Raw genomic sequence first — 13198 nt, forward strand, 5'->3', positions numbered from 1 at the left:
AAGGGTAGTGGTGGTTTAAGTAGTGGTAGTACTTAAAATTCAAATAATGGCCTCCGGGTCTATAGCTTGGTCTCGCATCTCCTACATCGGGGTATCCAAGCCAGAGTCCATGATATAGGGAGAAAAGCGAATTAAAATAAGGACCGCGAACCCACGCCCAGAGGCCATCTGGGGTAAGTAGGTGGTACGACTCCTCGAGGACGGTGCCTTCTTCGGATGTCTTGCGAGGCAGGACCCTTCTAAAGGAAATTTGCCGCATTGACCACTTCAGTGCTGTCGCACGAGAGCCTCTGAATTAGTTTAGAGTGATTGAGAACAGTGTCAGATTACGCCACCCCCTAATTACTTTTTCAATTTTTCTTCCATGTCCATCAGCATACTTATTTCGAGCAATTTTCACCACTCGTAGCGCCTTAGCACTTGCTCACATATAAGTGAAATCGAACATTACAGGAAGCTCATGCTTGCAACCGCTCCATTTTATCCTCTCGGGGAAATATAATCTCTAGATCTGATTTGTGCGGGAAACGGCAGAGGGGTCAGCCCGAGGTAAACTCCTCTAGCCTGGTGCTCAGCGCCAGGAATAAGGACAGGAGAGAGAAAAAGAGGGGCGATGGAGCTGAGAGACAGCGTGACAGTCACTCCACATGTGGACCTCAATTTCTTTTCTTGTTTCTCACCACTGAGGTTTTGGGATAGCTAACGCTTTGCCATCTTTTACATCTGATGTAGGAAGAAAGAAAGAAGGAAAGAAAGAAAGAAACAAAGAAAGAAAGAAAGAAAGAAAGAAAGAAAGAAAGAAAGAAGACAGATGAGCCTATCACATTTGGAAGTCAAAAACCAGCGCTGCACAGTAACGTTGTAGTTCGTGAATTGCTCTGCAACTTTAGATGACGATTAAAGAAGCCCGGACTGGACAGAGATATAAAAGGGCACAAACACACATACCACCTACGTATGTGTGCCTAATTACGTCTCTGTCTAGTTCGCGCTTTTTTATTCGTCTTTATCGAACGCCAACGAGCCCGAAGTGCTACTCTAGTCCATTTAGGGCTTGGGACGAGGACATAGTAGAGGTACTTCAGTCAGTGACTGATTGCCGAGTTTGAATAGAAAAACAGCAACCAAGGCCTGCCGTTCTCGATCATGCTGTGGGGCAAACACAGATTATGTGGTGCAAGCTATTTCAGATGTGGAATAACTGCTATAATCGGCAGAGCCGGAACATTGAACAATGTGAATGTACCGTTTTGTAAATATCACGCTTACTAGTCGTCTGTGCGCACGCGCAACTTCACCGAAAAGTCATGAAACATACTAAAAAAATTTATATATATAGTAGGGTCAAGATTGGGAAGACGGCTAAGTCTATTGTGTGGTTGTCTTGTCAAATTGTTGCAGTGACCATAGAGTTGGCGTCGGATCTGGAGTGTGTTAGAAGAAAGCGCAATTACTAGTTCAGAGCATTAAGACGAAACTTCTGTTTAACGTTTCCGGGCTCAAACAACTTCATCGATGGCGTCAGTGTGCCGTCGTTCTCCACAGGGTATTTTATTTATTTTATAAGTCACAGTGAGGCGGTTCAGCTGGACGAGAACTCCAGAGGGACCTACGTTGTCGGCCTCTTGCCTAGAAACGTTCACCCACAGCATAATGCGGGCAGCCGAGCAGCTCGTGCCGGGGCGATTTTAAAGAAAACCGTCAGCATGGAAACCTTCGTGGAAGCAGCTCAATACGGCCGCTCCGGTAAATTCGTGGTCACGGCGGTCAGCGAGAAGGGTCAGCTCCTATCTGCGGCCTTGGTAGGCGCTGTCACGGCCGACGTGGCAGAGCAGGTGGCGGTTGCGCTGTCGATGCAGGATTCTAAAAGGCCGTATATAGACAGGCGGCGGCGCTTCAGAAAAGCAAGTCCAGAAGTAATTTTGACCCCGTGCATTACATTACGTGGTTCCCCCGCTAACATGGGCGACAACGTGCTGCCGGGCCGCCCGAACCCCAATAAGATTGCTCACCGCCGTGCGCGAGAACTCAGGCGCCGCGACGTCAGTGGGGCTCCATTGGATCCGAAGGAGATCGGCCACAGCGACCCCTTATTAACCTTCCATGAGATCGTCTCCCACTATAAAGAGGAACGCAGGCACTTCCCGTTTCCACACCCAAAACTATGTAGATCTCAAGCAATCACGCTTAGGATGCTTCAGACGAGGTCATATCCCTCGCGATGTTTCCTAAACAGGATTAACACAGAAACTCATCCACAGTGCCCGGATTGTGGGGAGGAGTTTAGAACTCTAGCTCATATGCTCTGGAAGTGTCCTGCGTTACGGGATACACCACTCACCAGCGAACAGGATTGGGACGAGGCCATGTCTAGTACAGAACTCAAGCTTCAGTCGACGGCCGTCCAGAGGGCCCGTGAAAGAGCGGAGAGGCTTGTCCTCCAGATTCCGACATGGGAGCAACCAGCGGCGAGCCGGGGGCCCCAACGGGTCTTCACTGGCTAGCCCGTGAGGATCTCAATAAAAGTTCACTGTTTCTCTTTCTGCCTCATCACACAATGGCCTTCAAACAACCTTGAAAAAAAAACGTGTCGATGCTCCAGTGAGTAAAAAAGTCACGTGGTCACAGAGACGCGCTCGTGCCAATGCTCGCGCAATCGCCGTCGTCTTGTTCCGCAGCTGGCTACGATGCCGCTCATCATGCCAGAGTTCCCATACTGCCCCTCCCTCTGCGAAGGCACTGACGGCACTGGTCCACTGCCAGTCTGGCTGGCGACAGGCTTTCGTATTCACGTTTTACAAACGTGTAACACTTGCGTCATTTTTATCTTTACATTTTATAGACAATTTATTTACCATCGGACTAACCGACTGAATGACAGCGCATGCGTACACATAATGCGTGGCTGGCATTCGTTCCTTTTCAACCTTTCCGTCCTCAAAACATTGAGCGATGCACGCTATTTCGCAAAAATGACTGAATGACTCATTTTTATTATTCACTAAGAAATCAGGGTGAAGATTCTTCCGGGCCTCAAGAAATTTTACTACCTACATACTACTAAGAAATCTCAGCGAGCAACCGGTGTCTTCTACCGGACCACAAGAATAAAGTTTTTCATTTATGAAATGGAGTATGCAACGTTATAAAGTAATAGAAAGCAGTTGCAGCGACAAAATAGATACGCTGACAACCAAGTATATTGAACGCAACGACCTCAGGGAATCGGAACGCTTCCAGGGAATTTCTTGTTATGTAAAACATACCACATAAGTGAGATTTCCCGCTAATAAGCCAATCGTGCAGCAAATATGATTCGCTAAATATGACAATGATAGATAGGTATCGACAATAACCAAGCATAAATTACTTTTAGCATGATAAACAATTATTTTTCTGTCTTGTTTTCTGAAACACTCGAACGGCGAGAAAACAACGAAGCTAATCGCTGCCACGTAACGTATATTTCACAGAAAATTAGCTTTTTCGAGTTGGGTGTATATGTTCAGACAGCCATTCGATGCCGAAACAGCAAATCTCAAACAAATTTATGCACTGTGCGTCATACCCATTCTGGCTTATCTGACATACTCGCAGCGATCGCAGACACTACCAGCCAGTTTTACATCATGCAAGCGTAGCGTGAAGCTCTATCGTACCTGTAGGTGCACTCATGCTGGAGCACTCATGGCTACGTTAAGTTTGTGGCGCACTGAGCACGTGGAATAAAAGCTGCCTCGGTTGCGCAGCCCTGCCGCCTGGAGATTCGCATCGCGTTGTTTACTGAACTTCGACAATGACGAGAGAACGGGGTGATGGCAAGGAGCGCAGGGGATGGGAGAGGAGTATAGGACTGAAGGGCGCATGTGATGCTAGCGGATCATTAGCAACCCAAGAGTGGCGCCGACTCATGGATTGTAGTTTGAAAGTTACTGGAAGCGGTTTGCTCATCGTCGTGTCGATTTTTGAACGCCACGCAACCTCCGTCACGCGGCTGTACATGCTTTGTTTACACGCTCTTCGGCTGTCTTCGCTATGAGTGCCGGGGAACAAAGCCTTTTTAATTAGCGAGGGGAACGCTTTCGTATGCATAGTGCTCGCGTCGGGCGCGTATTGAGACCGTCGCGCATCTGTTCTTAATCGCACTCTCTCCACCTGATGTCATCTACAGCAGCTGCTTGGTAGCCGAAATAAACTATAGACGTTTTAGCCCTTTCTCAAGATTTCGGCAGCCTATTCCAGCCTCCTGTGAGAGATGCAAGCTTGAACTTCATTTGGGATTCACTGATATACAAGTCGCACTATATTACATAGAATCTACCAGCTATGGTTTAATTGGTGCATATATTTTCATTGTCAAACAACCCTTCGTATTTTGTTTGCTTGGCTTATAGAGCTTGATAATACCTGATTGTAGTCGGTGGTTCTTTTGTAGTGTTTAGTATAAATTGAGTAACTCAAAGGTTATGGATAAATTCCAGTCTCCATGTGCTTGAGCTGTAAGTCGCGATGGGGGCACTCTTGTTGTAATAGTTTGGCACAACCTCCAAATGAAGAACAGCGCACGATTTCTCCCATGCAGTGGCCTCTAAAACCTCGCTATTATGTGTATATTTCATGCCTGACTTCTTTAATTGCTGGCTAGAGAAACAGAAGCATGTTTAACAAGTGTGTACATAAATACTTAAACATTCTTTTCTTTCTTTGCTGTTTTCCCAAGCGTTAATTTCCACGTGTGTGACTTACATGTTTAAAAGTCGTCTGGCGTTTTAGCGGAAGCCGACAGCTATGTTTCATTTTGAACCTGGAACCAGCAACAGGGAGTCGTTTCCTCTGCCTTGCAAACGTTCAGCTTTATCCGCGGCGCGTTCAGAAACAAAGAGAAACGACGCGCCCATTGCGAGTCAGTCAAGCGTAAAGGAACGCGAGAGTGTTTGGCAACGCTTCACCCTTTACGAACCGTACATACTGCTACGCCCCTGCCAAAAACTCAGCAGAAGAGAGTTGTGACCGTGCGAGGATGAAGATCCGTGACGTCCACCGGCTCGCATGGCGCCGGTGTGCCGCACCGTTTAGAATGTGACGCGCGTCTCAATTTGTCCGTGCACTCTCTCGCGATCGTCGCGAGGCTAGTTCCCCTAGCAATTATGCAAAACACCCGAAGCAGTACACCGCCGCCCAATCGAGAGGAACCGAACCTGCGGCGCCGGGTCGGCGCTGCCACTCCACCAGCTGGCATCGATCGCTAGGCGCTCCTCTTCTAGCTCTCGGCTGAACAGACCTGTACTTTGTTGTTTATGCGTGTGTCTGTACGTGTTAGTGGGAAGCAACGCTTACTCGCCCGCTATAGTCCGAACCGATTCCCCGACAAACAGCCGTCCCTATAGAGAACTAGCTGAATCGCAAAATAATATTTAGATAAACGAAGAAAAGGGTATCGCCACCGGGAAGCATTGCCTCTCGAAGCTCTTGGTGGTTCGTTTTCAAAGTACGATGTACAAGCCGTCTGCTCTCTGCGTTCCGTACGTGGGTGACAGTGCAGCGGCGCGTTTCTCGTTCGTTCCACTAGCGAATGCAGCCACTCGTGACCGGCTGGCTATCGCGAGCGGGCCGTTATGCGCAGCAGAAGACGAACGAACTATAGATAAATCCTGATCACGGTGTAAGCGAACAATAGTATCTTGCGCCATTATCCTGATCATTGTCACGAATCCTTCATCTCGGGCTTAATTAGAGTTTTTCGTGCCAAGGTGCAAAGGCGGGTTAAACATTGCGAAAGCAGATATGCGATGCTTGCGAGGAACACCTCCGGAGCAGTTCCCTTAATACAGCAAAAAACTCTGTCTATTCTTTTTCTTCCCATTTTTGCCGAGGGAGAGGCTCCTAATATAGACAGGTTCCAAGAGGGCCAATTTCCAAGTGTCGTCATTTAAGCATTCATTTTCACGCGTGCTGATGTGCCTCGACGCATCGAGCTTCGGTGTGTACTATGCTCGTTCCTGAAATCGAAGCACGCGAAACGACATTTAGAACTTCAGCGAGTTTATCACAGTTGCTCAAGCACAATGTCTGCCTCGCGTGTTCTTAATGCGACACGCGAGGCAAAAGTGTAAATGCGACATAATACTTTCTTCCCCGGTGCAGTTACACAGATATGCTTTCAAATGCAGACTTTCGAGGGTTTCTGCGTGTTTGCCCTTATGGGCTAGGATGAAAGTGCTCAACCACGGCACTTTTTAGTGAGGTGGTATTACTTCACCGTCTAATCGCTAAAGCGGTCGACATGATCTCACACTGAGCTGACCATTCTCAAACATATGTGCTCGCGAAAAGCATGATAGAAAAGTTTAGCTTCTCACAAGTGTTTATGACTGCCATTTCTTAAGAAACGTGATTCCCGTCGGGCTCATTCTAAAACTCCTGAGTCGTTTTCTTTCTTTTTTTAATTGTTACAGCAACATGAGCGGACAACCGCTGCAGCATGTGATCAACTGCGAACGAGTTGAGCAACGAGACTCCGCCATCTGTGACTATATCAATATTTTAATATTTTATCAATACCCTGCGCATGCGCGAGTCCGTCCTTTTTTTTTTCTCCCCCATTTGTTGCTTGTTATTTACCCAGAACATAATATCCTGACAGTCAACACTAACGTGTTGCTTTTTGTCTTTTGTACTTTATTGACGTTTATTATTTTTTTCGCACTGTTTTCAATCGATTAAAATGATCGTTCAATCGGCGCTGGAAAAGGTATTCGCTCATCGCTTGGATATTTTTCCCCCAGGTCTTCCTTTGGTGTTCATACTGACATGGGCCTATCTCATGGAACAAGAACTTCGCACAGCATGCTGGGAAGGCTACGGCGCCAACCGCTACGTCTGGCTCCTCATTGGACCGCGTCTTGTGGCCATTCTCGTAAGTCCCAGCTGCCTCTTACACCATGCCTGTGAGCAGCAGGTTACTTTTGCTTTAAATTGATCGCAAAATACGCGCGCTTTATTTCCCTCTTGCTTGCTACAGGTCAACTTTGTTTTCCTCGTGAACATCATCCGGATTCTGGTGACGCGGGTCAAGTCAGCAGTGTCAGTGGAAACAACTCAGTTTCGGTAAGCGAGCGTTTTCTTTTTTTTTTTTTTTTTGGCCACGCAGGCTGTCAAACAGCGTATTATAGTTAAATAAATGCGCACAGGACTTATTCTTAAAGAAGCTGCATTAAGTGCCAAAACTGCGACCTGATTATGAAGCTCGCCGTAGTGGGGAAGTCCAGATTAGCTTTGGCCACCTGGGTTTCTTTATTGATGTGCGCCTAAATCTAAGTATACGAGCATCTTCCTATTTCGCCCGCATCGAAATGCGGCTGCTGCGGACGGGATCGAACCCTCGACCTCAAGCTTAGCAGCACAACACCATGACCTGCAGAATATCGCGGCGGGCAAAGCTGCTGAAGTGGCCTGTGGAACTTCTCGTCCATAATTACCTATCCGTAGTCTGTAGGCTAGTCTGTCCGTATCCCGGAACCTCCAAACGCTTTCTCTCTTGTGGTGTTTTTCCCTAGACTGACCCTCACAAAAGTCGCCATGCATATATTCTATTGTATTTTATTGACCATTCGTTGCTTTCAGTTGAGTTTCTGGTGAGACTCGATTGAGAAGTATGCATGATTTTGAAGGGGGCAGCCAGAGTAGTTGTAGCTAAGTGAGCTGCCCTTCACGTTCAACCATGTACCAATTGCTTTTCACGCGCGATCTTTGTTTTGCTTCATAGAGTCATGCCTTGACTCATTTATTCATTTTATGCTATTTTTATGCTAGCGCAAGACAGGGGTAATTGGAGATAGCAGGGAGAGGCCTTCGTCCTGCAGTGGACATAAAATAGAGGCTGATGATGATGATGATGATGCTATTGGAAATGTTGTATAATCGAAGGCATGGTGTCAGGTGAAGTGACTCCTTAAAACCATACTAGGCAGTTCGCTACAACACGTGGAGCAATCATCTGCATTAATAAAACTGTCCTAATAATAAACAATAGCAAAATATGAATCATAATCACCATCATCAGCCTATATTTATGTCCATTGCAGGACGAAAGCTTCTCCCTACGATCTGAAATTAACCCTGTTTTGCGCTAGCTGATTCCAATTTGTGCTTGCAAATTTTCGAACTTAATCACCCCACCTAGTTTTCTGCCATCCTCGACTGCGCTTCCCTTCTATTGGTATTCATTCGATAACTCTAATGGTCCACCGGTTAAGCTAGCCTCACAAGATATTATTATTGTTATTATTATTATTATTATTATTATTATTATTATTATTATTATTATTATTATTATTATTATTATTATTATTATTATTATTACAAGAATAATAATAGTTAAAAACTAAGACAGCGTATGGCCCTTATCGCTTGAAATGCGCGATCCTGAGTTTCTTGTTTGTTTCCTCTCCGCAACCACATTTCAATGTAAACTTCCCTCCAGGCTCATCGCTTTAATTTAGCACGAAGGATGTCCATGTACACGTGTAGCTTCATTACCGTAATTGCACGAAAATGTTGGACAAAGATAAAAGCAGCCGCTGTGCTTAGTACCGACATCCTTTTTACAGAAACGGGCAATAATAAATTATAATGTGGTGGAAATGAATGCAAAAAAAAGATAAAAATTGTTTAACTTGTGTGGAAGGCTCACTCAGAAAGAGCACCACTAGATTTTCTTTACCCAAGAAAATAGTGTGTAACCAAAGTGACATTTAAAGAGCACTACGCCGCTGGTGACAGCTGACCATATATAAAGAAAAACGCAGCCTCTCTGCGTTAAGCCATGGCTCGGAATTGAACCCGCGACCTCGTACTCAGCAGCTTATTGCCACAGCCAGTGAGAAACCGCTGCATGCGAGTATAATTTCATATTTTGTAGTAATGCTTTATTGCGGATATGGCTAGCTTACAGTTTGTATTGCTACTGAGATTAGTTGATTAGGAAAGCGTGACTGATTACTCTTTATTAAGCTTTTGAAAATTTGTCTCTTGTGTAAATATGTTACGCTACAAACGTTCAATCAGCGTAAGGTTCCTTCACCGCCTTACTTCATTGATCTATCGGTATAGCCCTACCATAATTCACGAATCACTTATAATAAAGCTAATAAAGCTTACTGCGCATCACTTTTGAATAATTAACCTTAATAAATTATCGAGTTTCCTCAGAAGCCCCTGAGAATCGACGGTGACATAAATCTAAGGATGCGATGATGGTGTTTTCAGCGTTTATATGTGTTGTGTGTCAATGTGCAAATGATCGTCGCCTTTTCGCTAATACTAGAAAAAAGAAAACGAATTCTAAATAGAGCAAGACATTATTAAGGCTGATTTATGTTCACTTGTCGATAACGCTCGAGGGAAGAATGAAATATTGATTTTCATAACCGCCGCATTCTACAGGTGAATACGGGGCCTGCTCTTTATGAGATGAATTTTGTTGGTTCCTATTATTCATTTATTTTTCACCTTGATTTTAGTTAAGGAACTGGGTATGGTGAGGAGGCCCTTCACTATAGCTATAACGCTATAGTGACGGGGTAACATCAGCCAATCCAGAACCTTCCGTCTGGTTTTACGGTGCCGCGAAAAAGCGTTGGGCTCATGATTGTGGGTTCGAATCACGTCGGGGCAATTTCATTTTTCTCTTTTCTTATTTACGTTCATGCATTATTATTTTTCTTGTTTAACTTCTGCCGGGCTTGTTCTTTTGTTCTATGATTCACCGCCACTGCCTGGCATCGAGGCCTCCTGTCAAGGGGAGCGAAGCGACCCGTTGCATGCATAGCCCAGGGAGAGGGTGCTTAGGTAGATGCCGCTTTAGCAGTTGCAGAGGATTGCATAATGGCACGTGTAATACGTTGTTGTTGTGCGCGTCAGTGAGGCGGACCAACCACCGACTAACGAATCTCTGTGCCCACAACATGCGATGGAATGAAAAGGGGGCCCCCTCACTTTAAGAACTATACGGTAAGGGGGCATGCCATAGTAGCCTATAGACTATTATGACGGGCCCCCTTACAGTAGTGAGCTCCTAATCTTAAACATGCATCATTCCTCCCATCAATAATAAGCTGACGGCACACTAGACAGCTGACTGACCGTGGCAAACACTGGCAGAATTTAGGCAATTAAACTTCAGACCATTGTAATATCTTTACTGCGACTGCAGGGAAGTGCTCGAAATGGGGTTTGACGCTGACGACGACCACTGTCGCCATCGATGACACAAGACAACGTGCAATTAGTGCAAGGACTTGCGCTACACACAGGCTTTGAGAGCGGTTACGTGTCTGCATGTATTTAGGAGGCCAGAACGAGTAATATCTACTGTAGCGGACGAGGCTTAGATTATATGTGCATCGCTGGCACATAAGTCTGCTCTTTGATTGCGTTCACCTACTACGGGGGACTGGACAAGAACCCAGTGGTTATATGGTGGTCCGAAAAAATGTATATATCTACTGTAGTAAACGAGGACAACTACAGCGTACGTTAGTGGACATTCGCAATGGACATTTTATGCACCGCATAGAAATTGTTCTTGGCAAAATGGTGCTGTGAATGCGCACAATTCTTCGTTGTCATCCTCGTAATAACCGCGTTAGTGGCGCAAAGGTGGCGTACATGACAATGACTATGATTAGCCTCAGCCATGACACACATCCACAATGGAGGATGCGCCAAAAATAAGGCGTTTGGTGGAAAACAACGTCGAAAGCATCTCACTTGACTCCTTCTAGTCGACTGACCGCGCGAACTAGTCGACCGACCGAGAAGGCCAGCCAAGGCCGCTAGACTCCTGGACTGCAAACCGCCCACTGCAAAGCAGAGGAGCTACCTATGCGCGCATCACTCAACTGCTGTTCCGATCGAATTTATTCGCTCTCACTCACGAAAGCATCGACAACGTCGATGCCAACAGCGACGTCACGGATCTAGTATGTGTCACTGCGTCATTTCGCTTGTGACATCAGTTGTATAGTAGAAATATTGACCTCGGAGTTCGTAAAATTCAAAACCTTCAAAACGATTCTTCGAGCCTGAAAAGCAAGAAATCTTTAACACAGCGCCTACTCACGCGCGGCCTAAATATTTACTTGCACAGAAACTGTCTGACAAAAGTTGTCGCAATTTACCTTGACCACAATATCCCCTCACTTTCATAAACACAAAAAAAACAATCATCATGCACTAAGAATATTTGAGTATAATATATTCAAATAGTAAAATGTCGAATCGCATCGAAAAAAAAAATCCGAGTACACATAAGCACCTATGAGTTAATGCGCAAAGTGCCCCAAGCGGCCAGTGGCGCGGCAATTTTGCGGGTATTCGCGGGCTTCTTTCACGCTCAGAAAAAACACTTTTATGTGGCACAGAAAGCTCTAACGGGAGTTTTTCATGTTGCTCTACAATTTTCTCATTGACATTTTTCACCTAATTATAATATGGGAAGTCGATTAATTAGTTGAGACTAATTATGTAATTAGGCGGAATGTAAAAATAACCTGAGTAAGTCCAAGTGACGGAAAACATTACATTGGTTCTGTCCAGCTACATGGCATTTGCATATTTTATTATCTTGGTGCATGATAGTTGGGACGCCCTGTATATATATATATATCTATATATATTATATATGTTACACACGCACACCACACACACACACAGGCACGCACACACACACGCACACACACACACACACACACACACACGCACGCACGCACACACGCACACGCACACACACACACACACACACACACGCACGCACGCACGCACACACGCACACACACACACACACACACACACACCACACATGCATACATGCATACATGCATACATGCATACATGCATACATGCATACATGCATACATACATACATACATACATACATACATACATACATACATACGCAGGCGGTATGCACTGCACACACACATACATACATACATACATACATACATACATACATACATACATACATACATACATACATACATACATACATACATACATACATACATACATACATACATACATACATAGGCAGGCGGTATGCACTGCTTGCCTCTCCGCAACCCTACCTCCATGCCTTGTGTGATCTAGCGTACAACGTATCATACCTACAGCCGTACCGAATAAATTTCTATTGGTTTCCGTCATGTTTCAGCAGATAGGAGCAGCCATCTTTCAGACTCGTCGCACATCATATCGGACGCCACGTCGCACCACAGGACTCCTGCTGCGTGTACGAACGCGCGCTTGCGATTCATATATGAGACGGAAATTTGTCGCGTGTCTCTCAAAAACAAAATAAGCGACGAAGCGCGGGGTCAACGGCAAGAAGCGAGTGCCTTGTGGAAGAAAAAAAAGAAACTCTGCTATCACATCCATCTTCCAGCTGGCCGTGCGCGGCCAGCAACGAAGCTTAATTAGAAAACTTCGTAGGCGGCTACTTGCGCCAGTGGCCTGAGTTATGGTCCTCCGTTGCGGCTCCTCGTGCGATATTACGACCGGCGGGGCCAATTTGTCGCGCCGTGACCCGGGATGACCGCATCGATGCGCATTTAGAGTGGTCTGTTGGCTGGCAGGACTTCGTGTTAGTGCGGACGAACACGTCATTGAAGAAACGAGCCAAATGACGTATGTTTATCATGAGCATTCCTTTGTATGATTTCTATAAAAAAGTGTAAAGTGCAATGTTGTACACTTGAACTAGTTAAGTAGTCAGTGAAAATATTTATTGCCGTTGTGTGTACTGCAGGACAAAAGAAATCGTAATATATAAAGGTGAGCGAGGGGGGTGGAAAGATACTTCTAGGCATTTAGTTAGAACTTGCTCCTTTTTTTCCCAATTTCTAACTAGCTAGTGCTAAGTAGCTCTAGTGCCGTAGCGGCCCTGGACTGCTGAGTGAACGTGATCAGGTGTCGCGAATTATGACACGTCGAGGCTTTGAGACATGTCTAAGAAAAAATTATGCCTGCACAAAACGTCAGCTTATTTCGTCTTAAAGGAAGCCTGGCGCGGGGGCTCCAATCTAAATAGATAGGAACGGAGAAATTGTGTTTTCTTCTTTTTTTTCGCTAACCACTGCACCGAATTTCATGAGGTTTGTTGGATTCAAACGAAACAGTTAAAATAGAATGACTGTAA

At 45.4% G+C, this 13198-nt stretch overlaps 1 protein-coding gene across 1 annotated transcript in view; it reads left to right on the forward strand.

Moving 5' to 3' along the window:
* The window catches only part of LOC119449469 (corticotropin-releasing factor receptor 2), a 201015-nt gene that overhangs the window by 162601 nt on the left and 25216 nt on the right, over positions 1–13198 (forward strand). Inside the window, exons 7-8 of the mRNA XM_037712643.2 lie at positions 6786–6916; positions 7022–7107. Coding sequence (XP_037568571.1) covers positions 6786–6916; positions 7022–7107 — 217 coding nt within the window. The remainder of the gene's footprint in view (positions 1–6785; positions 6917–7021; positions 7108–13198) is intronic.

Source organism: Dermacentor silvarum, chromosome 4 (assembly GCF_013339745.2).
Source record: "Dermacentor silvarum isolate Dsil-2018 chromosome 4, BIME_Dsil_1.4, whole genome shotgun sequence".
NCBI classification, from domain to species: domain Eukaryota; kingdom Metazoa; phylum Arthropoda; class Arachnida; order Ixodida; family Ixodidae; genus Dermacentor; species Dermacentor silvarum.